The sequence below is a fragment of the Bos taurus genome, chromosome 4 (assembly GCF_002263795.3).
Source record: "Bos taurus isolate L1 Dominette 01449 registration number 42190680 breed Hereford chromosome 4, ARS-UCD2.0, whole genome shotgun sequence".
Lineage (NCBI taxonomy): Eukaryota > Metazoa > Chordata > Mammalia > Artiodactyla > Bovidae > Bos > Bos taurus.
This window is the reverse complement of record NC_037331.1, coordinates 111,730,538-111,757,111: the sequence shown is the minus strand read 5'-3', so window position 1 is coordinate 111,757,111 and position 26,574 is coordinate 111,730,538. Positions and strand designations below refer to the sequence as shown.

Sequence of the window (26,574 nt, the reverse complement as noted above, 5' to 3'; positions counted from 1 at the left end):
TCTTGCCTGGAGAATCCCATGGACAGAGGCAGCCTGGCGGGCTACAGTCCATGGGGTTGCAAGAGTTGGACACGACTTAGCAACTGAACCACCAAACCACCATCACAGACTCCTGAGTATTAGAGTTTTTTTATGTGTTATCTCCTCACTGCCTGATGGGATGGGTTTTGGAGAGAAGAGACTCATTTTCAGGGCTCAAAACTGTGCTTGGCACACTGCAAGCTGTAATAAATGTTTGCAGACTTGATTGAACAGCACACCTGCCACAGTTACACTTTGTACAAAGAGCACTCCCCCTTCCCTGCCCTGGGGGACTTTTAAATAATTTGTTTAATCAAGGTTTTTGTTTTAAACCAGGAAGTGACTTGGCTTGTTTCCTGGAATTGACTTAATCTCCCCACTTGTGATCTCATTTCTCACTTGGTTCAGCACGCCCCCTGCCCCCCATCCCAGAGGTCTTAGAAAAATGAGAACCTTTGGTCTTTGCTGTTGCCACAATATTGGTGTTTTTTGTTTTTGTTTTTGTTTTGACTGTTTCTTAATAGTTTCTTCTTCCAGCTTTGTAGGATACATGTGAAACAGAGTCCAAGCAAATATGATTACAAGCACATTTTTCTTATTCCTGGCTTTCCCTCTAACCCAGAGGAGAGCCACAAAAAGGCCCACCTGCTTCTGACAAGCGTGGTTAGTAGATTAAACTCTGGCTGTGCATGTGTGTTCATGAGGATAACAGGGAATTTGCATTACAGAGGAATACCCACAGCCACATAAAGAATCTCGAGAGACAGGCAATACCACGGGCTGGGGCTGGGGATGGGCTATGAGGGTCTGTGGAAGGAAGGCATCCTTTACCTGAGTGTGGAGTGTGCCTCTGTCTGGCCTCTGGGGCCCTCTGAGGCTCTGCAAGAGTTTATGCGGAAAAAACCAAGAGGCAGCAGTAAAAGACAGGGCAGGAGTAAATTACAAACTGAGTTTTAGTCAAGATATGATTAAAGAAGTTACGAAAAAATGGCTCAGTGGGTTCACTGGGATGCCTGGTATTGTGAATAAATATGTCTCAAGATCTTCTCCCAAGTAATTGTACAAAGGATGTCATTTCCTTTCTTTCCCCAATCCCCGCTAGTGTAGAGAGAGTGAAGTTTAATCTGGAACATGGAGAACCTGGTGGGTCAGAGGCAAAGAATCCACCTGCAACGCAGGAGATGCTAGTTCAAACCTTGATTCAGGAAGGTCCCCTGGAGAAGGACGTGGCACCCACTCCAGCATTCTTGCCTGGGGAATCCCCATGGACGGAGGAGCCTGGCGGGCTACAGTCCATGGGGTCCGAAGGGCTGGACATGACTGAGCAACTGAACAACAACAAAACATGTTGAGAATTTAGAGTTTTGATCAAGCAAGAAAGTTAACAGAAGTTGTAAATCACTCCCTTGCTTAAGAATCTGTCATGGCTTCTCATCACCTGTGGGATAAGCAGTTTGGCTTTAATTTGAGTCTCTCCATCCCGAGGTCCCTTTGCTTATCTCATATTCTTCCTGGTCAGTCCCAGCTAACTGTCCTCTGCTCTCACCAAGACCCTTTACCCTTCGCTTCCAAAACACGCCCCACTCTCACTCCCTGTGTGTGTTTCCCTGATGAAAATGCCCTTCTATTCAAGCTTACCCAGACCTAGTGGTCTTCCTGCTGGATCGTCCTCTGTTGAGTCCAGTTCACACTGATACATCCCTGTTCTGAAAGCAGGCATCCCCATTCCCAAAGACTGCTGGTGGAGTGTGAATTGGTGCCAATTGGAAAAAAAAAATCAAGAGCCTCATAAATGCTCATATCCACAGGGAGTGCTCAAAGGACTAAGAAAAACATCCGAAAAGCTATTCAGCCTCATTCATAATCAGTGTAATGCAAATCAAAGCAAATTAGATTAATATTCAGATAACACTTTCTACCTCTTCATTTGGCAGGTATGGAAAAATGCCAGGGCTTGGAGTCGATGAAGGCGTGTGGAGTGTCAATTGGTAAAATCTTTGGCAGGACCCCTTTGGCACTGTGAATGAAATATATATGCCAGTTGACAGAGAATCCCACCTCTAGGAATTTATCAGAAAGAGCGTGCATGCGTGCTCAGTTGCTAAGTCGAGTCCGACTCTTTGTGACCCTGTGGACTGCAGCCTGCCAGGCTCCTCGGTCCATGGAGTTCTCCAGGCAAGAATACTGGAGTGGGTGGCCGTTCCCTTCTCTACAACTGGCCCATGTGCCTTGTTACGGGCTGAGTTGTGTCCCCTAAAAAGATATACTGATGTTCTAACTTCTGAACCTGTGAACATGACTTGATTTGGTGCGTCTCATGAATCAAAATGGTTACCTTAAACGTGGTATGAACAGTAAAGAAGACTAAATTTTAAACAGTTTGCACTAGTATATGAAGGGCAGTGGCCCCAAAGTGCACCTGTGATGTCGATGTGATACCGCCCACCCCCCCCCCAGTCTGTGCAGAGTTGACGTCACAGATGACAGCCAGTTTATCAGGGGACTGGCCCCATGGAGTGTCTCCTGGTGGCTGTGTCTGGACGTGGCCAAGGAGGCAATCCACACACAGTCAAGTAATCTCATCACATGACCCAGTGTCTGCTATTCGTTCCTTTGCCTCAATTCTCCCAGAAAATAGTTGTCTTCCTGAGAAGACTCTCTCCCCCCAAATCAATCACCTAACACAGTACAGGTGTCAAGGCAAAGCCTTTTGATCCAGAATAAATTCAGTTACCTGCTTTGCTCCATTGGCTGGTTTCATATTAAGCCGATTCACATTAACTCATTTTTCTTTCCCATGTGTCCTGGGCTTGTATTTTATAAACCAGATGGGGACACCAATTAAACCAATTAAACACAGAGTTTGCCTCTGTGGTGCTTAAGCTGAGATTCGTAATGACAAGCCTGGCAGTCATCAATGTATCTGCTACACTTGCAGTGATTTAGAGGGATGGCTGTGGCTACCTCTTGGAATAAAAGTGAACAAACTCTATAAATTTAATTTAGAGGAGTTATACCGTGATCACCCAGAAACGTTTAACAGAAGCTTCTTGTGTTTTTGTCAAAGCTGAGGGAGTGCTTCTTGCAAGATCTCTGGTTTAACCAGGAGTGCCTTTACAATGAGTACAGAATACGGCACCCTGCCCACTGGACCAGCTTCAGAACTAGCACTTGACTGGAAGAAGTGCTGTTCTGATCGACTCAGCAGGAGTGCACACCTTAATCCATTCACGAAGGAGCAGTCGGGCTGGGGGCACGTCATTGCTGGTGGGTCCGGAGTAGTTGGAGCAGCAAGGGGTCATCTTTCTTTCAAATCCTTGCAGAGGGGTCACTGTCTGTTTATCTGCAGAACCAGAGGGTGACGCCCCCGCCCCACCCCCGAGTTTCCTTCACTTCCACAATATAAGGAACATAATTGGATTTAAAAGAACAGAAACGCTCTGCTGTCATTCCCCTTCCACATTGTCTTTGTTCATCTGCTATTGCTTATTCATTGATAGATTGTATTAGAGGTTAGTTTCCTGCCGTCCGCTCATGCATCAGCCCTCTGCAGTCAGGATTTAATTGTGCTGCCTGGTGATGAGCTGCTGCTTCTCCTGGCCCCTCTCTCATCCCTCCAACTCCCGCTGGGCTGAGTCAAGCTGATGATAATCCTCAGATTTTTTTTCCTTTTAACCATCATCTATCTATGCTAGGTATCTCTTGTTTTGTTTTACTTTATTTCCATCCCATCCAAACTCCCACTTCCCTCATGACCATTCCGCAGGTGGACTAATGGCTATCATATTGTGTTTTCTATGTAACGTATTTTGTAGAATATATGTACATGGCTTCCCAGGTGGCGCTAGTGGTAAAGAATCCGTTTGCCAATGCAGGAGACATAAGAGATGCAGGTTCAATCCCCAGGTTGGGAAGATCCCCTGGAGGAGGAAATGGCAACCCACTCCAGTATTCTTGTGGAGAATCCCATGGACAGAGGAGCCTGGTGGGCTACAGTCCATAGGGTCACACAGAGTTGGACACAACTGAAGCGACTTAGCACGCACGCATATATGTACATATGTGTGTGCTCAGTGGTTCAGCCATGTCTGACTCCGTGTGACCCCATGGACTGCAGCCTGCCAGACTCCCCTGTCCATGGAATCTTCCAGACAAGAATGCTGGAGTCGGTTGCCATTTCCTCCTCCAGGGGAGCTTCCTGACCCAGGGACTGAATCTGTGTCTCCTGCATCGGCAGCCAGCTTCTTTACCACTGAGCCACCTGCAAAGTCCAAGCTCTTATCATACCATTTTAATATTTTTCATGACTTCAAAGCTTGCCCTCGTGTTTCATTTTAACTCTTACCTTCCTAGACCTAAGAATTTTATCTTCCTACTTTCTTATTGTGAACAGAAAATAAGTTCATGATTTTTGTCATCTTGGCCTTTTTCACCCCTGCCATGTCTTAATTTCCATTTTATAATTTGAATTTATCTATTTAGAAGAAATGAAACTTTCTCAAGCTTTGGTTCTAGGTACTCAAAAAAAAAAAAAAAAAAAAAGTCTTCATTCTTTTGATAAAGACTTGGCATACCTGTTTACTTACCTGTCCCAAGAGATGTTAGTCATCATGTACCCAAAGACTGAATTAAGATGAATGGAAATGCAGAAAAAAAAGAAAAAACCCAACTTTGCCTTCTCTTTCTGACAAAATTCCTTAAGCTTAGGTCCTTTGCAGGCATGTTGGTATGTTTGTGTGCTGGGGGGAGGGTTGTTGGTAGAAAGAAATCTTCCTGCTCAGGGATTATTTAGCCAGGTTTCTCTGAATTCATGGTCTTCAGAGTGACCAACGCAAGATGTGCATTTGTGAATGATAACTCATATAACGCTTGCTATAAAGACTTAGCTCTCAGACATAGGTTCTTTGGGGAGGACATAAACTCTCTAAAAATATTAACACAACTGTTTCCTCTATCGTGGGGTCTCAAAGAGTCTGACACGACTGAGCGACTGATCTGATCTGATCTGATTCCTCTATTCCAACCACCAGGCCATGTCATCACCGACAAAGAGAAAAACTGGGTGTTTCTTTAATTACCTCTCTGCGTGCATTTGTCCCTAATACTCTCTCCTCAGCTTCTCTACTTCCTGTTCATTGAACAGATACTTCGTTCTGCAAAATAAAGTCACCGTCTTTCTGGACTTAGGGACTTCGGTGTCCTCACGGCTGATGGCACAGGGACTAGGTGTGGGAAGAGGCAGGTGGTTCTCAGATGCCCCTGCTGCTGATGGTAAATCCTGAACGGGTCGGCTCATTCTTTTTAAAATTCGTTTGTTATGAACTTTTACAAGTACCGATTTTCCCGGGGGACTTTCTGACATTCTCCCGCACCTGTTGGATCACACTCCCAAAGCGGAATTATGACAAAGAAACTCAGGGCGCAGCACCTTCTAAATGGACCTCAGAGTTATTGCTATTGATTGGCCTTGGGAATTGCTGAAGCACAGAGAGGCTGGGCTTTTAACTGGAATTCACACTTCTTTGGTGTCCATTTCAAGGTTTCACTGAACATTGATCAGCAGGAAATGGCTTCCCAATGGTAAGTGAAGACTGGGCAATGTGAATAATAAGAACCGCAGCTCTTAATGTACAACAAGTGCATTTAGAACCATCTACGCCTCCAGACACATTGTAAATCCCGGTTACCTAGCTCACTGGCTGGGATCCATTTATCCATTATCCGGCGTTACACCCTCATCTCAAACTAGGCTCGGAATATATTCTGGACACCATGTAACTCTAACCACATTTAACCAAGCTGTGTAAATTAATCCAAAACATGAAGCCAATATGTACTAAGCTCCTTTTAAGAAAAATGGGTGGAGGGGAGGAGTTCACAGCAAATGAAGGTTAAGGAAGGCTGCATCCGTTTGAGACCTGTCTTTGGGGAGTGACCGTAACTGCACCGCTTTTAGAAAGATTACCTGCCAAAGAGATGTGTGGTTCAGTGCCTGGAACTTTCTTTGCTGAAAGGCTGAAACAGAGCTTCTAAGTAAAACAAGTGGAACAAAACACAAAGAATCGCTTTAAGGATAATTGAAACTATTTTGGACTTTTTTATTTATCAATCTGGTTTCTAATATAATTTTAGTTAAATGAAAGACATTCACAAAGAAGAGTAGGCATACAGACATAATTTCCTTCTTCCATTCTAGTTTACATGCTGTTGCTTTTAGAGAGTGAAATTTCCTGGTTATTTCACAGGGATAGAAAGCCTAATTGACTTTACAGAGAGAATATTAGCCCAGCCTTTTCACAACTTCAACCTCTGCAGTTCACCATGTTCACTGAAAAAAAAAAAAAAAAACCCAAAACACCCGACAAAACAAAACTTAGAATAAGTGACATTGAGAACTGTTTCTTGGCCTACAAGATGGGAGGAATCTCCATGTTTTGAGAACCATCTCAAAATCCAGCAATTGCTGTAAGTAAACGGAGACTCAGAAAATGGTGCAGCTCATCTAAGTAGACAGGCTCTTAAAGCACGTTTTCATCTGGAAAATAAACTCACAAGTGCCTGGTGAGTATTAATATCCATGTGCCCAGGTATCTTCATTACCTTCAGCCAGTCTTTGCTCCATGGGAGGTAAGCAACTTTTCAACATGGTTTTCCTATTTCATTGACCGTGAGCTGCACATATCAGTTGTATATATATATATATAAAATACTGCTGTGAAATAAATTTAAAGTTTCCATCATGCAGGGTGTGTGCAGTTTAGCAGAGAGCCACTGGGCTATGTGAAATAGTCACATTAGCTGTTCATGTTTTCTTATTTATAAGCCATTTCAATCACATTGGGGCATGGTAAGCTGCAAGTCACATCACACCTAGGTGGGAACTTGGGGCTTTATACACAGGAGTTCTGGTTTCTCTGGCCCTTGGCTGTGTCGCATCTCCTGATGTTGACAGAAAAGCTCCCTGGCAGTCTCCCTGACTCTGAATCTAATGGTTGTACAACAATGCCTCATGTTTCCACACTCTTGGACTTGACTGCTTGGTTTCTTTTGAGATGACTTACAACCACTAGCTGGAAAGTAAGACTTCAAATAGGTCCACTGACTTGGCCTTTATGTTTGGGTTTCAAAGTATCTGCAGCCAAGGATCCATGGCACCTCCCCATTGTGTTATGAAGCAGATAAAAAACAGCTCTATCTTACATACAAGGCAAAGAGAAACAGAGAGGGTCAGCCACTTGGCTGAGGTCACAGAGCGTGTCAGACAGAGAAAAGGGCTTGCACTCCATCAAGTGACTCTCAGGATCACTCTCACCAAAACATCATTTTAAAAATGGCATCCATTGGTCTTCAGCCCAAGTCAGTTGGACACACTGTTCTACATGAGGCAGTTCTATTGGGACTAGCAATTTTGACCTATTTTTGGCTGGCTCATTTGGAATTCAGTTTAACAATTGTTGCCTTTCTCTTTGAAAACTGCTTGGGCAGGATGGTGAAAAGGAGGAAAAAATAGTAACAGCTTCCAATCAGGTACTGATCATTTGGAGATGTGAGATGTTAAGGGACCGTGAAAACGTTTACACCATAAGAGAAAGGAGAGAGTGAAAAAGAACACATGGAAGAACATAAAACAACAGATGGAGAAAGAAGTAAAAGTTTCACACTGACACTGCATTTTCCTAACAGGGACATGTGCTTTTCCTTTGGAAGTTACTACGGTTTGTGTCGTTGTGCCCAACTCTCAGCGCCATCTAGTGGCTGCCCCACAGATGTTCAACAACAACATGAAATCTACTTTTGGGCTCAGGCCAATTTCTTTTCCGAGCCTCAGAAATCCTGCTCCCGTAAGTAAAGGATGCTTGCTTGTCAAGCGCAGGGCAACAGGGAATTTTCCAACAAAAACTCTCAACTCTTGTCTCCAACTCAACAAAAACTCCCACACAACAGGTCTCTCTCTTTTTTCGAGCAGTTGCTTGAAAGCCACAAGGGGAAATGTTGTCTTTTATGCTAAGAAGGGCCAGAGAAGAGCTTAAGAATATAACTTCTTACCTCCCGAGCTAGGTTCCTTGAGCTCAAGGGAATACCCTGAGAGCTCAGACTGGCACTGATTTTGCATTCATTCAAAGTCTCCAATCCTAGCAACTCAAAACAGAGATGCTTGGTTTGTACACAGAAGATGTTTCCTGCACGAACAATCCAGGATCAATCATCAGCTGCCCCTGAAACTTTAAAAAAAACCTCTTATTTAAAGGAAACTTTGTTTTGTTCCGGTTATCACTGAAAGAGCTATCACTAGCCTCTTAGTGCTCTGCTGGTGAGCTGTTTGGATCAGCTTTGGCCGGATATGATTGACAAAGCAAGGCTGGGCACTGAGCTTGGGTCGTAATGTCATGGCTGCCTGAGGAGCTGGAAAGAAGAGGGCAGCATCCTTTTGTGCACATAAACAAAATTATTTAGCATTTAGAAGGTACTACATGTGGCCTTCGCAGATAGAGTCAGGGATCTGGGTGAAGACTGCAGTCCCATATTGGAGACGTCCAGCACGCATTTGGCACGTTACTTCACTACTTAATACCTTATCCACTGTGTTGTGTTCTGTCCACGGGCTGGGCTACTACCCGCTTTAGGGCAGAAACCATCTCAAATGATGCTGAGATGGGAGAAACACTGACCCCTACAGGCATCCTGGTGCCCTACGTTTGAAAATTTGGGGAGAAGTATTAGGTTTTATTTTACACTTTTCTGTGACAGGAAAAAGATAGAGAAGAGAAAGGGTAGGAACATTTTAGTTGAAGGGGATACGTTTGATTGTTTTCTTAATGATTTTGGAAAGAAAGGGAAAGTGCTCAGATAATGTATGTAGAATAAAACTGTCATGGGAAGTACAATAAATAACAAATTTCCATCTGGTGTTATTTGTCAAGTGTAAAAGTGATACCTGTCAAATAGGTTTTAAGAAATCAGAAACGTTTTAAAATATAAAGTTTAAAGTTTGCTTTTTCAATTTGACAATATAGAAAATAATCCTTAATGGGAGTCATCTTGGCCAAATTAATAATGTTTGTTTTCAATATGTCCTTGTAAATGTCACGTTTTTCTAATTAGTTACAATGAATGCTTTTCATGTTAAATGCATTTTAGGGAAGAATGATCAAGACTTTTAAATAAAGGGTGTTATGCTCATGCCTGAGGCCAGCAACTGTAAAAGGGCCTTAGAATTCCCTTTTGTTCTGTGACCTCGACTTAAATGTGGCTTAACTGGCCCACTGTCTCCTTGGGAATGTGCCAGGCACCGGTGCCAGGTGCAGTGAAGATAACACGTCTCATCACTCAAGAAACTGAGGTCCTCCAATAAGTTAGCTATCCTGAAGTGTCTTGAATACATCACCCAAACAAACTAGAATTTCCATTTTCTCAAGGTAGGCCACCTGACCAACAGTACCATTTTAACCTGATCTTACCTCCTTCCAGGAGGAGAAAGAAAAAAGTGTTATTTAATGCCTCAAAACGTTGGAGTCTAAGAAAATTTTAACATCCTTATTAAATCTAACAGCCTGAACTGTAATGATCATAAGTGTTAAGTCATTCTAGAAATAACTTTTGTGTAATCTTCTTGTAAAATAAATACATGAAATTATTTTTTGGATGCTTCAATAGGAGAGTTGTCCCACTGGTCTACAGAAACAGTCAATTAGTTTTAAATAAATAGTTCCTTGCCGGAATTAGTTGATCAAGGCTCCTGAATAAGCTGAGGTCTGGCTGACCAGAGATGTCCATTCTCTGAGAAGCAACGGTCAGTTCCCAGGTTGTGATGAACCTGAACTTCAGATGTATCTGCCAAAGAAAGTCCCTGAATCATGGCCGTGCGTCTGTTTAGGATGGAATAATACATGGAGTAGATCAGTTAGAATAGGGCAGGATTTTCCACATAATTCCAGAAGAATAGCAATAACAATCGCAATCACAACTTGGCTTTATTTTGGTCTGTCCATTCAGAGACACTGTCTGCTAGGGTCTTGTCACAGGCGCATAAAGACCAGATAAAGCAAAATAAGAAGAGCAACCTAACTTAAGCATTCTCTAAGAAGTGTCCACACTCCTGCTACCAACTATAAAAGACACAGAGCCAACACATCTCAACATCTGGCTCTAATTCCTCACCATGGTGCTTACACACACATACAATCTAACCTAGTATCTTGTAGGTAAAGCAGAGGGAAATCCCTTTGTCTTGGCTGATCACCAGGTATTGTAGCTGACAGTTATAGACACCGGATAGGTCTAAGACTACAGATGAGGAGCGGTGTAATCGCGTAGACTCTGATCCAAAGTAAAACCCGCGATCCAATAGGGGACTGCTTCCCCTGGGTCTGAAAGCTTCTCTGGGTTGTCCTGATGGTTCTATCACACAGGAGGGACTGTACCCCTCTGCCTCCAGTGGGAACTCTCAGAGAACCGGCACACACTGAGGTCTCTCTGAAAACTGGTAAATCACAGCCCCTTCCTTTCTTTTTCCAATTCACAGGACACCAAAGAAATATCTTATGAACACTAACTAGTTACTACCACAGCCCATCAGAGGCTGACTCTATGCAAAAAGAAGAAAACGCGGGAGGCCGTGTACATGTGCATCAACGTTTCTCCAGGAAAAATACCCACGTTCTAAGGGGGCTGAAAATTGTAGAAAACGGGCCCTGTTCCTGTGGGTTTTCAGAACACCTCTCTAAACACACACAAAATATTCGACAGATAGTACCTACAAATGTTGACCACTGCTTAAACTCTAAAAGCAGTTTTTGTATTATTTTGTTTTGATACAGAAGGGGAAACTCAGCTATAAAGAAATATCAAAAAGTTTTTTTTTTTTTTTTTTTTTGTGGCCGTCAGTCTCCAGGAGTTTGCGGTCGCTTGCCTCCCCAGCTTGTGCTGATATCTGCAGGGTGTGCTCAGGGGTACGAAGTAGGGTGCTTCCGTCCCTTGCCCTCCTCCCTGGTCACGCTCCCCCCCTCCCTCGCCCCCCACTTCCCGGAGCCAAAGAGCCGCCCCTCAGATGAGCCATTCCTTTTTGCTCTCGTCGATGGTCTCTGTGAAGTTGGGGTCGTTGTTCATGATGGCGGCGTCGGCGCTCTCGGCGGACTCCGCGCCCTTCGCCTCGTTGGTGTGGTAGGTGCCCTTGTGACGGAACATGTAGCGAATGAGGAAGACCAAGGTGCAGAGGATGGTGAAGATGACCACGGCAATGACCCCTGGGGGACACAGGACAGAGGGGCGAGAGGTTAAGCGCGGCCCGAGGAGCCCGCCGGCCCCGCCCCTCTTCCCCATGGCTCCCCCAAGGAGCCTCTCCCGCGGGAGACACGGAACTCCCGAACGACGAAAACCCACAGCGCCGGAGGGGAGGAGGAGACGGTTTCCACAGGTATATTTGGAGATTTCAACACTTTCCTCCTAGGAGTTGACTGAACGATGAAACAAAATCAGGAAGCCTTCAGAAGACCTCAAAAACACTGTTAACGAACTTGACCTAAGGAGTAACACCAGACCTACACATCTGTCTTAGAGGAGAAGGATATACCACTCAACTTGTTTTATGAGGCCAGAATTATCCCGACACTATTACCAGACAAACACACTACAAGGAAATGATGGAGCAGTGTCTCTCCTAAATAAAACTGTAGCAAATCAAACCCAGCAATATGTAAAGGGGAACAGATTATAACAAAAATGGTATTAATTCTAGGAAGGTAAGATCGAGTTAACATTTAAAAATAAAGCAATGTAATTTACCACATTAAGGAAATAAAGGAGAAAAATCTTTATCAATAAATGCACATGACTAAAAAAGAAATATGAGAAATTTCAACACCCATTTATCATGAAGCCTCTCAGGTAACTATCAATAGAAAGAAACTTTCAACCTTGAAAAAGGGCATCTTTGAGAAATCTGCAGCTAATATTGCATTTAATAGTGAAAAATTAAACACATTCATCCTAAAATATGGAAATATGCAAGAGTGTCAACTCTCATCACCTTAACTCATGACTGTACTAAAAGTTCTAGACAGTGGAATAAAATAAAAAGAAACAAAAAGTGTACCGATTGAGAAGGAGAACTCTATTCTCAGATGACAGGATTGTCTATGTAGAAAATACTAAGGAATATACAAAAAAAAGTTGCTGGAACTAACAGTAAATTTAGTAAGGTGAAATTTATATTTTTATATATTAGTATGAAATACTTGGAAATGAAAGTAATAAAATAGTGCCACTTAGAAAGAACTTAACACAACTGTTCAAGACTGTGCACTGAAAATCATAAAACCTTGCTGAGACAAACTAAAGAAGGCCTAAATAAATGGATGCATATACCATATTTCAATGTCAATATTGTCAACCTGTTCATTTATAGATTTAATGCTATCCAATGAAAATAATAGCAATTTTTTTTGTAGAAATATATAAGCTGATTCTAAATTTTGAATGGCAATTGCAAAGGACCCAGAACAGTCAAAATAGTTTAAAAAAAAAAAAAGAAATGATTGTAGAACTTACATTGCTTATTTCAAGACTTACTTTAAAGATACAGTAATAAAGTTAGAGCAGTATTGGCCAAAGAAAGATATGTAAATCAACAAAACAGAATAGAGTCCAGAAAAAAGACATACAAATATACAGACAATTGATTTTTGACAAAAGTAACATGGAAATTAAATTGGAAAAAAAAATCTTTTCAACAAGTGATCTCACAATAACTAGATATTTGTTTGGCAAATGATGATTTTTGACTTTTATCTCATACTATATTAACTCAAAGTGACTATGTGTATGTGTTAGTCGCTCAGCTGTGTCCAGCTATTTGTGACCCCACAGACTCTAGGCCACCAGGCTCCTCTGTCCATGGGGATTCTTCAGGCAAGAATACTGGAGTGGGTTGCCATTTCCTTCTCCAGTTGATCTTCCCAACCCAGGGATCAAACCTGGGTCTCCCACATTGCAGGCAGATTCTTTACCATCTGAGCCACCAGGGAAGCCCCCCCAAAGTGATTATAGACTGAATAATTAAAAGCTATCAAACTTCTGAGAAAATCTTTACAACCTTGGGGTTGGCAGGTTTTTAGAAAGGATTAAAAAATATCACAAACTGTAAAAAGGTTAGAAAGTTGGACTTTATAAAAATTAAAATCTCCTGCTTTTCAAAAACTACCACTAAGAAAATGAAACAATGAGAATGCAAGAAGAACTCTTACAACTCAATAGAAAGAAGTCAGACAATCCAATTAAAAGAGGAGAAAGATTTAAATAGACACGTCACAAAAGATTTGCAAACAGTGATAAGCATGGAAAAAGATGCTCATAAGTCATCATATAGTTGCACATTAAAACCACAGTGAGGGGGCTTTATTGGCAGCTCAGTGGTGGAGAATCCACCTGCCAATGCAAGAGACACAGGTTTGATCCCTGGGCCAGGAAGATCCCTCGTGCTGTGGAGCAACGAGGCCTGTGTGCCACAACTACTGAGCCTGTTCTAGAGCCTGGGGGCTGCAACTGCTGAGCCACATGCCACAGCTGCTGAAGCCTGAGCACCCAAGAGCCTGTGCTCTACAACAAGAGAAGCTACCACAATGAGAAGCCCATGCACTGCAACTAGACAGCAGCCCTGCCGCCGCCCCCCCCGCCCACAACCAGAGAAAAGCCTGTGCAGCAACGAAGACCCAGCACACCCATAAATAAATAAAATTAAAAACAAAAATATACTATCAACAGAAAACGACTATTAAAAACAAACAAGGCACAGTGAGTTACCACCGCTCATCAACGAGATGGCTACAGAGAATGACAGTGCCAAGTGTTGGCAAGACTGTGAAGCAATTTGACCTCTCAGATATTGCTTATGGAAGCATAAAATGGTTCAACCATTTTGGAAAACTATATGGCAATTTCCTATAAAGTTAAATATCTACAATAACCCTACAATTATACTCCTAGGAATTACCAGAGAAACTAAAACTTTTGTTTACAAAGGCCAGAACTTGGACAAGAATATTCACAGCAGCTTTTGTCCAAACAGCCCAAGCCTGGAAACAAACCAAACATCTATCAGCAGGTGAGGAGATAAAGCAAACTCTCCTTCATTCATACAAAGGAATACAACTTGGCAGTAAAAATAAACAGACCACTGGTAATACGACAATGTCAACAGATTCTCAAAAACACATTGAGGGAAAGAAGGCACAACAGATTACATACTATGTGATTCCATTTCTGTGAAACCCTAAAAAGAGGCAAAAGAAATCCACGTGACAAAGGCAAGTGGAGTGGGGGAGGGGTGAATTACAAAGGGATACAAGAGAACTTTTAGTGGGTGGAGATGTTCTGTGTCTTGATTGTGGCTGTGGTTATACGAATACGTTGGAGAAGGAAACGGCAACCCGCTCCAGTATTCTTGGCTGGAGAATTCCATGGACAGAGGAGCCTGGTGGGCTGCAGAAGGGGTCGCAAGAGTCAGACGCGACTGAGCGACTAACACTATAGGCATATGTGTTTGTCAAAAGTCATGACGTGTTACATTTAAATAAGTGCATTGCTACTGCTAAGTCACTTCAGTCGTGTCCGACTCTGTGCGATCCCATAGATGGCAGCTCACCAGGCTCCCGTCCCTGGGATTCTCCAGGCAAGAACAGTGGAGGGGGTTGCCATTTCCTTCTCCAATGCCTGAAAGTGAAAAGTGAAAGTGAAGTCGCTCAGTCGTATCCGACTCTTAGCGACCCCATGGACTGCAGCCTACCAGGCTGCTCCATCCATGGGATTTTCCAGGCAAGGGTACTGGAGTGGGGTGCCAAAATAAGTGCATATTATGCTTCAATAAAGTTGATATTAAAAAAGCAAAATAATGAGGATAAGGATTATACCAGAACTCTGAACAATGTGATTTAAGCACCATTCCTGAACGTATTTGGGCTTCCAGGAGGCTCAGTGGGTAAAGAATCTGCCTGCAATGCAGGAGACACAGGAGACGCAGGTTCGATCCCAGGGTTCAGACGATCCCCTGGAAGAGGAAATGGCAACCCACTCCAGTATTCTTGCCTGGAGAATCCCACAGACAGAGGAGAATGGTGGGCTACAACCCATAGGGTCGCAAAGAGTTGGACACGAGTGAAGCAACCTAGCATGCACGCACACAGGCTCGGAATGTATCGGGATTCTCCAGGCAAGAATACTGGAGTGGGCTGCCATTTCCTTCTCCAGGGGATCTTTGCAACCCAGGGATCGAACCCGGGTCTCCTGCATTGCAGACAGACGCTTAATATCGTCTGAGCCGCCAAGGAAGCCCTGTAATTTAATAGTCACATATATATAGGTGTCCACTTTCTTCCTGTGGAAAATAAACCTACTGACTAAGCTGAGTTGATTGGCTGAGTTTAAAATCCTTCGTATGCTTAACAGTATTAGCTGTCCTCAGAGAGACAGGAAACATCTTTATAAAATAAGGCGGAAGCAGAGAGAGAAGGCGGCAAAGGTGATATTTACTGATCCAAACACGAGGAAGTATACTAGGAGACTCAAACTATTATGCAGGTTTCTGTGGTGGGAAGAAAAGCCTGGAATATTTAGATACTCTGGCTTATTAATGGTCTGATAATTTTTATTAAGATAACCGAAACCAGACTGGCATAGTCCTTCCCATTTTTGTAGCAAGCTACTCTGGATCATTTGGGATGCAAGAGGACGATGAGGGCAAAAACAGATGTCCTGGCTGTTGCCATGTCATGTTGCCATGACAGCCTGCTTGTGTATTCAGATGCTGGCTAGCTTCCTAATACTACTGTTCTTTTCCTTTTTTTAAATAATAAGTCAGCATTTAAAAAGAGCCAAGTTACACTTATCAGTTTCTCCACATCTGTACTTCTCAATCTTCAGCCATATTTAAACAGCAAAATAAATAAAGTACAAGTCTAGATGACTCCTTTTCCTCTGGATGATGCTTTTATTGAAAATGACCACTCCCCACAAGTGAGGAAGCGCCTGTCCTGTGCGTCACCTACCTCCGATGATGGCCGAGTTTCTGTTGACTCCATTTCTTATGGCCTGGCCTTGTCCTGGGTTATACGGAAAATCAGCACTGGCTGTAGAGGAAGAGATAAAAAGTCATGTATATCATTTATCCCGGATAATCTGATATATCTATTTTTTCATAAAATCCTTCAACACTGCCTGTTTTCCCAAATGAGACCTCTGTTTCATTTAAACCCATTTTGCCATTGTTGCCCACAAGAATCACAGCCACCTCAATGCCTGCTGTTTTCCTTTGTACACGGCCCAGACGAGCACTATATCTCCTTGGGAGGAATATTAAAAAGTTTAGAACAACCTGAGCAGGACTGTCAGTTGTCGGTTCCACTGACAGACAAGTTGAGAATACTTCTTCTTAAGTTTGGCTGAAATCTGCCTCCCAGCCACTTTGATCCCTTTCACAACTGATGGAGTTGGGTATGTTTGCTGATGAGCTTTTTAGAACTTACAGTATTAGTTTAATAAGTAATTGTTAAAAATTTTTAAAAAATTGAAGTATCAAAGTGAAAGTCGCTCAGTTGGGTCTGACTCTTTGCAACCCCATGGACTATACAGTCCATGGAATTCTTCAGGCCAGAATCCTGGAGTGGGTAGCCTTTCCTTTCTCCAGGGTATCTTCCCAACCCAGGAATCAAACCCAGGTCTCCTGCATTGCAGGCTGATTCTTTATCAGCTGAGCCACGACGGAAGCCCAAGAATACTGGAGTGGGTAGCATATCCCTTCTCTCGGAGAAGGCAATGGCACCCCACTCCAGTACTCTTGCCTGGAAAATCCCATGGGCGGAGGAGCCTGGTAGGCTGCAGTCCATGGGATCGCTAAGAGTCGGGCACAACTGAGCCACTTCACTTTCACTTTTCACTTTCATGCATTGGAGAAGGAAATGGCAACCCACTCCAGTGTTCTTGCCTGGAGAATCCCAGGGATGGGGGAGCCTGGTGGCCTGCCGTCTATGGGTTCGCACAGAGTCGGACACGACTGAAGTGACTTAGCAGCAGCAGCAGCATATCCCTTCTCTAGGGGATACTCCTGTCCCAGGAATCGAACCAGGGTCTCCTGCATTGCAGGCAGATTCTTTACTAACTGAGCTATGAGGGAAACAAACTGAAGTATAGTTGATGTAAAATATTATATGCTACAGGTGTACCATATAGTGATTCACAAGGTTTAAAGGCTATATTCCATTTATAGTTACTATAAACTATTGGATATATTCCTTATGTTGTACAGTCAATCCTTGTAGTATTATATGTAATATTTATACATAATAGTTCATACCTCTTGACACTCTACACTTGTACCGCTCCCCCATGCCCTCTTCCCACTAGTAACCACTAGTTTGTTCTATACACTTGTGAGTCTGCTTCTTTTTTGTCATATTCACTAGTTTGTTGGGTTCTTTAGGTTCCGTGTATAAGTGACATCATACAGTCTTTGCCTTTCTCTAATTCACTTCACTTCGCTTAGTACCTTTTAGTCCACCAACGCTGTTGCAAATTTTCATTCTTTTTACGGCTGAGTAGTATTCCATCGTACATCTGGACTACACCTTCTTTATCTAATCATCTGTGAATGACACTTAGGTTGCTTCCATATCTTGGCTATTGTAAATAATACTGCCATAAGACGCTGCGGTGTATGCATCTTTTTGAATTAGTGTTTTTGTTTTAAAAAGCAATCATGTATTTAAACAAGTATCTTATGTGGCTCCAGTAAAATACTGTATGCTTTAGGAATTTGTTAGGGGATAATATCTCCTAAATGTTGGGAAGAATATTAACTGCCTAATAACTTTTCTATTTCTGAACCTATTTCAACAAATCTTTGCAGCATGCCTACCATGTGTCAGCTGCCATTCTAAGTTCTGGGGATATAGAGCAAAGAGTAAAAAAGATGAAAATTGTTATTAATGAGAACTTTTCATGCCTCACTGAAGAATTTGGTTTATATAGTCAAAATACTAACCTGGAGCATGGATGTGATTTTAGTTATGACCCTGTCTATGTATAGTGACTTGCCTGAAATGACAGTGTAGCTTCCATGTTGTAACTCACACACTCAATGCACACAGTAAGATTTGGTTATCAATACACATATTCCCTGAGGCCAACCACCCTTCAAAGATGGAGTGGTGCTTTTCAAGAAAAAGGCTTGAATTTTCACTGCTCATCTTGGGCGTAGTTCCAAGGTCTTCTGAAGTTGTATTTACCCTTCTCTGAACTCCAGTACTTGGGCCACCTCATGCGAAGAGTTGACTCATTGGAAAAGACTCTGATGCTGGGAGGGATTGGGGGCAGGAGGAGAAGGGGACGACAGAGGATGAGATGGCTGGATGGCATCACTGACTCGATGGATGTGAGTCTGAGGGAACTCTGGGAGTTGGTGATGGACAGGGAGGCCTGGCGTGCTGCGATTCATGGGGTCACAAAGAGTCGGACACGAACTGAACTGAACTGAACACTGTTTGGCCCATGTCCTTCTAAAAAGTCAAAAGCTTAATAGCTTGTAAATGGCCTAGCTGGAATTAATACCAAGGCAGCATTAATTCCAAAGTCAATGGTCTTTCCTATATTACCTTTCAAGGGCTAGAATGACACAGACAGGTAAGCTGTTGAGAAAACCCCAGCTGTCCGACAGTTCAGCTCAGGTAGGACCCTTCGAAGGAAGAACTAGTTTTAGGATATGAAGTAGAAAGACTTATTTTGTCTGGACACACTAACTTGAAGTGCCTACAGAACACCCAGTGGTGACATCTACCAGGCATTCGAGCAGTCTGCGAGTGTCATGTTTCTCCTCTCCTTTCAATAAACACAGAAATCTCCTGACCATTAAAAAATATACAGCTTCAAAATATACTTAATAACACAAAAAACTACAGTGTCAATTCTGTCATTATTCTATTGTGTGGTATTCACGATACTACAAGACCGTTTGCTCTTCCGCTTCAGGTAGCACGGATGGTGGAACACAGCAGGGTTCCTGCCTGAAAGAGCTTTGCACCCTTGGCCACAAAACTGCAGAAAAACACAGATGCTTAGAGACCCTGACAACCTCTCTCTGTTCTCTGGTGCTGTTGTTGCTCAGTCATGTCCGACTCTTTCCAACCCCAGGGACTGTAGCCCGCCAGGCTCCTCTGTCCATGGGATTCTCCAGGCAAGAACACTGGAGTGGGTTGCCACTTCCTTCCCCACTGGTTCTCTTGAAGTTACTGACATAAACAGTAGGGAAAGGTACGGATATGACTTGAAGTCCTTGACATCGGGCGGAAGGTTTCCCTTGAGCTTCTCTTGCTTCTTCCCTCATTGAGTCACTTTTCCCACTCACCCTTCCAGGCACATGGAGTTCTGGTGCTTCAGGGGGATGTGTCTTTGCTCCTCCATGTGACATGCTTTGTCAGGAAACCTGGTTGTCTTTCTTCTCTTTGTCTCTTAAATCTTACCACTTTCCTGAAACCATTCTGAGCCACTCCAGATGAACCATCTGTCCTCTTTTCAATGGCTATCATCTTAATTCTTGTCACTCCATACATGGTATTCATACATTCATACATGGTATTCATCTTCTTAAAGGCAGGGGCCAATCTTAATTATATTTGCAATCCCAATGACAAGTAGCAGAGCTAATTGGATCAAACTGCCAACATCTGCTAGATCATCGAAAAAGCAAGAGAATACCAGAAAAACATCTACTTTTGCTTTATTGATTACACCAAAGTCTTTGACTGTGTAGACCACAACAAACTGTGGAAAATTCTTCAAGAGACGGAATACCAGACCACCTTACCTGCCTCTTGAGAAACCTATATGCAGGTCAAAAAGCAACAGTTAGAACCGGACACAGAACAAGAAGACTGGTTCCAAATTGGGAAAGGAGTACGTCAAGGCTGTATATTGTCACCCTGCTTATTTGACTTATATGCAGAGTACATCATGAGAAATGCTGGACTAGATAAAGCACAAGCTAGAATCAAGATTGCCGGGAGAAATATCAATAACCTCAGATATGCAGATGACACCACCCTTATGGCAGAAAGTGAAGAGGAACTAAAGAGCCTCTTGATGAAAATGAAAGAGGAGAGTGAATGAGCTGGCTTAAAATTCAACACTTAAAATATGAAGATCATGGTATCTGGTCCCATCATGTCATGGCAAATAGATGGGGAAATAATGGAAACAGTGAGAGACTTTATTTTCTTGGGCTCCAAAATCACTGCAGATGGTGACTGCAGCCATGAAATAAAAAGACGCTTGCTCCTTGGAAGAAAAGCTATGACCAACCTAGACAGCACTTTAAAAACCAGAGACATTACTTTGCCAACAAAGGTTCATCTAGTCAGAGCTATGGTTTTTCCAGTGGTCATGTATGGATTTGAGAGTTGGACTATAAGTAAGCTGAGAACCAAAGAACTGATGCTTTTAAACTGTGGTGTTGGAGAAGACTCTTGAGAGTCCCTTGAACTTCAAGGAGATACAACCAGTCCATCCTAAAGGAAATCAGTCCTGAAAATTCATTGGAAGTACTGATGCTGAAGCTGCAACTCCAATAATTTGGCCACCTGATGTGAAGAACTGGCATCATGGACATGAGTTTGACCTACTCTGGGAGTTGGTGACAGACAGGGAAGCCTGGATTGCTGCAGTCCATGGGGTCACAAAGAGTTGGACACAACTGAGCAACTGAACTGAACTGACTGGTATAATTAAAATCAGTCCATTAAGAGGTATGCAAACATTTGCATGCAAAAAGACTGTAGCTCTCCAGGCTCCTCTGTCTATGGAATTCTCCAGGCAATACTGGAGTGGGTTGCTATTTCCTTCTCCAGGGGATCTTTTCAACCCAGGGATTGAACCTGGGTCTCCCATATTGTGGGCAGATTCTTTTACCATCTGAGGCACTTAGGGGAGCCAATAAAATCTCCTATGCAATTTTGGAAGTCAGCTGCCTAGACTCAATTCCACCCTTAAAGCAAAGCAGTATTCTTACTCTTCCTAACAGAGGAAAGGAACATATTGAATACAGAAAAGCTCCTAATAATTTCTGTGTCTGCTAGTTTGGTTATTACCAGAAAAAAATCAGTGGAGAACCCCAGGTCCCAGAGAAATTCAAGGGGAGGCTCCTGTGTCTGCATGAACATGCCTGTTTCCATGGCTTTGTTTATAACTTGAGCTTGCTTCTCCAAATGCATGTAAGTGCCTATTCCCTGGAGGCAAATCCATTTCATCCTGGCATGCAGACTGATATGCTACTTTGATACATATATTTCAGATGATTTCATTGTAACTGTTCTTTCCCCTGGGTACTAACATCCTCTTAGAATGCACATAGAGGAACACAGAGGCCAAGAGACACCGATGAGGCCAAACCACAAACCTCATTCTGCTACCAATTTTTATGCCCTCCCACTCCCATCCAAGTTTGCTGCAAGAACCATTTGAGTGGTGCTAGAGTATCAAGGAACCTATCCATATTTTGGGAAATATCATGAGTAGGTTCAAAGTAGACTTTAGACATTTAGTCTCAGGCCCAGACTTACGTCAAACAGGCAAAGACTACATTCAATATACTTTTCTTCTGGATCCCTAAATGACACTTGTGGACAAAGAATGTCACCTGTCAAAGGATGTTGTGGCCATCAAACCATCAGCCGCCCCCATGCCCATCCCCACAGCGCACCCTGAGCGGATTCAGGCTGGAGAAAACAGGATACTGGCCCTAGAGAGTGAAGATGTAGATCAAAGGAATGATTTCTATCAACCCAGACTCTTGCATCTTCTCATACATAAAAAATGGCTAAATTCATTAATTTGAGATGTCTGGTTTTTCTTTAATGAATAGTAATCTTTTGATGTTCCAACTGCTTTCTTTGGTTGCAAAAAACTCACATATATCCTGGCTCCTCCTCTACCTCTTTGGAGCAGTCTCTCAGAGCTACCTGAGAGTCTGTCTCCCGGACTTAAGTCCTCAGCATGTCCACCGCATAAAACACGGTTGCACACGGTTTTTTCAGTTGACACACTACATGATAACACCAAAGTGTGGCGCTGTTCCACTCCAGTTTAGTGTCTCATGGAAACGTGTTTCTGCTCATTTCTGCCACACACATCCTGTTTGTCTGGTCATCTCCATTATGTTGACAGACCACGTTTCCCTTGACCCACCCTTCGATCTGTTCTCCTCCTCGCTTCCCTCAGCAGGGGACAGGCAGACATGTCGCTGCAGGAGCTGGTGACAGGGGATCCTTCTCCATGGACGAGCTTGTGAACCAGCCTGGCTGTGACCGCAGAGCCCACCGAGAAGGCTCACACCCTGAAACACACTCGGACACGGTCTCACGGACACTTCCACACACAGATGGCATTCCCTCCCATCACTGTTGTCTCTGTCTTACGCGTGGGAAGGGAAACCAGCTCACAGTTCAGCACTCTCCCTGCCCCTAACTTCAAGTGGGGGCAGGAAGGGACAAACACACACTTTGTAAGAGCCGGCCTGGGGGAGCTGTTCCTTGTAATCTGTAAAATGGTCAGAAATTAGGACCGGGTGAGTGAAAACACACCTTTTTGCACCCAAAGAACAGAAACCAGGAATGTTTGATTCTATTTCTAAAGGCCCTTGCCTGCCCTTTGCTACGTTCCAGGAAGACTTCATCAGGAAAGTGAAAGTCTACGCCTCACCCCCTCTATCTACGGCCGGCGGGGCGAGGGTGCTGGTTCTGAGCCCACCTTGTGTCTGAACCAGGTGAGGGGCGTGGCCTCACAAAGCCCCGCCCCCCAACTATCACGCAGGTTGTTTACAGGTGACCGACGTGTCGTGAAGCTCTGAGTTTTAGGACTGTGTGAGGTCACTCATCTTTTGGATCCACTCTCCTCACACATAAAACTCTCTGGGGCCCAAAAGAGCAAGCGGTTGGTTGGCTGGCTGTGGTAGAGTCAGCCTAGGACTGCCTTTCACTGTGAGGCACAAGAAGTAAATTGACGTGAAATTCAGATTTGGAGAGCCTGCTGTTCAGGAAACAATAGCATTTCCTACAGTCAGGCACTGTTTTAAGTCCTTTTCAAGGATTCGCTCATTTCATCCTCCTGTGAACCTTGTGAGGCTGGGGTTTGCATCCCATTTTGGAGGCTAAAAACTTGGCTGGGGTCCCACGAACAAGAAGTGGTGGAACCAAGGTCTGAACCCAGGAAACTGGCTCCAGAAGCCACTTACAAGGAACTACGCTGAACTGATGAGAAGCAGGGGGCCAGCCTGGCTCTATCAATTCATCACCGTCGTCAAGGTGGCCAGCTAACTCAGCCCAGTGGTTTCTCCGTGGTTGGTGGGCTGTCTGGTGAGGCCAAAGATGTCGAAAAGCTTCTGACTGCACTTGTCCGGCTGAGAAAGTGAGTGTGCAAGGCCTTTTATCTGACAAAGATAATTCCACGTAATGACAGCATCAGCTGAACAATGTGATAAATTAAGAGCTCTGAACCAACATCGTAAGAGGAACAGAGAGCCAGTACCCCAGATACAATTCCATCATGGACCTAAACAGCCCAGCGAGGATGGTTAGCACCCTTGCAACGACACGTGGGAAATCATGAATAGCACTAATTGTGCTTTAAAACATTACCGTCCGATTATAATTTTGATTGCTTTTATAGAATGTGAAAAATTAAGAGAGGATGTTTCAAGCCAGGTACTTAAGCACAATAAGCTGTTTTAAAAGACAGTTGTAAGAACAGAATATTGAAAAGAGATTTAAATTCTTTAGCCTCTAATTTCTTGCTTGTCTCACTGAGTAGGTAGGGAGAAAAAGGGCCAGTGAAGCTTTCAATTAAAAAAAATACAGAATATAAACAAGGTAGCTGTGATTCTTATTTACTAAATTTCAAAATATGTAAAACTGTAGACTTTAGCTCAGAAGCCAACTGCAAATAAAACACATATTTAAATGCATACAAAAATAAATTGAGATTATCAAACAGAAAATGCCCCCAAATGAAAGGTACTAAAAGCTTCAGGTTGTCACATACCAGGGACAAAAAAATTAGATAGTAGCTGACATCTAGAGAAAATATTGCCATGGAAACCACTTGGGCTTCAGCCTCTAATGGGGCAATTTGAGATACTTTAACAAAACTGCTGCTATTAATTATAATTTAATTTAAATTGCAACATTCTTTTTGTAGTGGAGTCTGGGCTCGATGAAGCAAATATGTCTTTGTTCTTCCAGCGTCTTTGTTTCCTTTCACTTTACGCACTTTCCTCAAATCTGAGCTCTGTGGCAGAAAATTCTTTTTTCAAACTATTTGTTTTAGCCATTCACTGTTGACTGATATTTTAGAAACTGATATGAAAATCAACTGTTCTTCGCTAGGATGCTGAAGAGCTCAGGGGACAGGCTTTGTTTTAGGAGAGGCAATTCGTTGATCCCATTTTTCAGGAGGGAGAGATTTCTCAAGGTCAGCAGGCTTGTACTCAGGCAAGTGCCGTGTGGCAGGCCCTGGGCGAGCCTCGGCTTTGTGTTTCTACTGTACCTTTCCCCTCAGTGTCTCCAGAACGACAACCAGACAGACTTTTAGAGCCCAAGTGGGGAAGAGATTATGAATTTTGGGGTTTGACTTGGAAAGGTAAACAAACCTTACATTTCTAGCTTCTTAAAAGAGCAGCTAAGGACTTTCTTGGTGGTCCAGTGGTTAAGAACCTGACTGCCAATGCAGGAGGCAACAAGGGTTCAATCCCTGGTCCAGGAAGATCCCTCGGGGCAACTAAGCCCATGCACCCCAACTACTGAAGTCCGCCTGCCCGCGAGAAGCCACTGCAACGAGAAGCCCGTGTGCCGCATCTAGAGAGTAGCCCTCGCTCCCTGCAACTAGAGGAAACCCAAGCGCGGCAGCCAGACACAGGGCAACCGGAAAAAAAAAAAAAAAAAGAGTGGCCAAGTGGCAGCTGCTTGCACGAGTGTTTCAGATCCAGTGACCAAGAGTTAATTAGGTGAAGGGAAATAGGATAAAGGAACTTGTCATCCTCTGCTATAGGTCTTGACTATTTAAATAATGCCAACTTTAAGGTGCTAAAAGAACAATCCGGTTTTACTAAATTCCTTCCTTCCATCCGTTTTTAAGCTGTCTCAGTTGCCTTTCGGGAAAGTGATCGATTGATACTCCCAAGGGAGGGTGACGGTGCGTTCTTCTGTCTGCTTAGCTATAAGGAGGCATCTGGGTTAGAAGCAGCTCATTATTGACTCAGACTCAACACAAGACAAGACATATGATGTCCTTTTCACGCCAAAGATGTCTGGTTGTTTTTCATGTGGGCAAAGTGTTGCCTCTTTGGCATTTAATTCTAGTTGTTTCTAAGTCAGTTGTTGAAGCTCTGGCTGACTAATGTGGCAGGAACCGTGGATCATGGATCCTTATGACCCATAGTGCCTGCCACAGGGGCTGGTCTGTGACCTTGGCTAAAACATGGGATGGCACTTTCGTCAGAGCCATGTGGTTGGCTGGTACAAGGGTTGCCAGAACCAGCTTTCTGGGCTCACTAGGACGTTCTGTGCATCCTAGTGAAAGTCTCTCAGTTGTGTGTGACTCTTGGTGACCCCATGGACTATACAGTCCATGGAATTCTCTAGGCTAGAGTACTGGAGTGGGTAGCTGTTCCCTTCTCCAGGGGATCTTCCCAACCCAGGGATCGAACCCAGGTCTCCTGCATTGCAGGTGGGTTCTTTACCAGCTGAGCCACCAGGGAAGCCCTCAGTGTATCCTGCTGTAGAGCTAAGCCGAGCCTGGAAAGCCCAGCTCTGGGGCGTATGCAGCCTCTCCCTCCGAGAAGATGACTGCTCCATCGTGTGTGGGCCACCACTCCTTTCCCTCTGCCACCAGGTTTATAATCCATGTTGACATTAACAGGAAAGCAAGAAGGAGGAAGCGCAAATGTGGGGCATGTGACAAATCTGGGGAGTACCCTTTAAACCCCTTTCTGAGGGAAAAATCGAGTAGGGAAACGGCAACCCACTCCAATATTTTTGATGGAAGAATCCCGTGGACAGAGGAGCCCGGCAGACTCCAGTCCGTGTTGTTGCAGAGTCGGCCACAACTGAGCGCATATACATCATCTGAGGGAAAATACGCTTCCAGGCTGCACGCAGCCCCCCGCCCCCCACCTCCAGGTGCCGGCACTCACACAGGCCCCCCAAGGTCAGGGAGGCAGCACCCCGGCCTTGAGTAAGCGGGAGGAGGGGGTTCGTTGGCCTTGAGTGGATCGCGCAGGCTTTGTCTTCTCTTGCATGCCTCATTCCAATGTGCCTTTAGGAGAAAACAAATGAACTGACTCCTAAGTGCTTCGGTTCAGAGCTTTCCAACTTGAAGGCTCAGACAAACCACCTGGGATCTGGTTAAGACACACGTTCGACGGCCTTGGGCTGGGAGCCTGTGTTGTGGGCTGCAGGGGAGCTTGAGTGTACATACCGCTCTTTGAGCAGCAGAGCTTTAATTGAGGCTCACGGTGGTTCACAT

The 26,574-nt window shown here is 43.8% G+C and overlaps 1 protein-coding gene across 1 annotated transcript in view; it reads right to left on the bottom strand.

The window, feature by feature from the left end:
- Positions 1–6,093: 6,093 nt before the first annotated feature.
- Positions 6,094–26,574, bottom strand: part of CNTNAP2 (contactin associated protein 2) — a 2,325,432-nt gene continuing 2,304,951 nt past the window's right edge. The window contains exons 24-25 of the mRNA XM_024991213.2: positions 16,059–16,139; positions 6,094–11,264 (exon numbers count right to left, since the gene is read on the bottom strand). Of these exons, the coding sequence (XP_024846981.1) occupies positions 11,065–11,264; positions 16,059–16,139 (281 nt within the window). The 3' untranslated portion in view covers positions 6,094–11,064. The remainder of the gene's footprint in view (positions 11,265–16,058; positions 16,140–26,574) is intronic.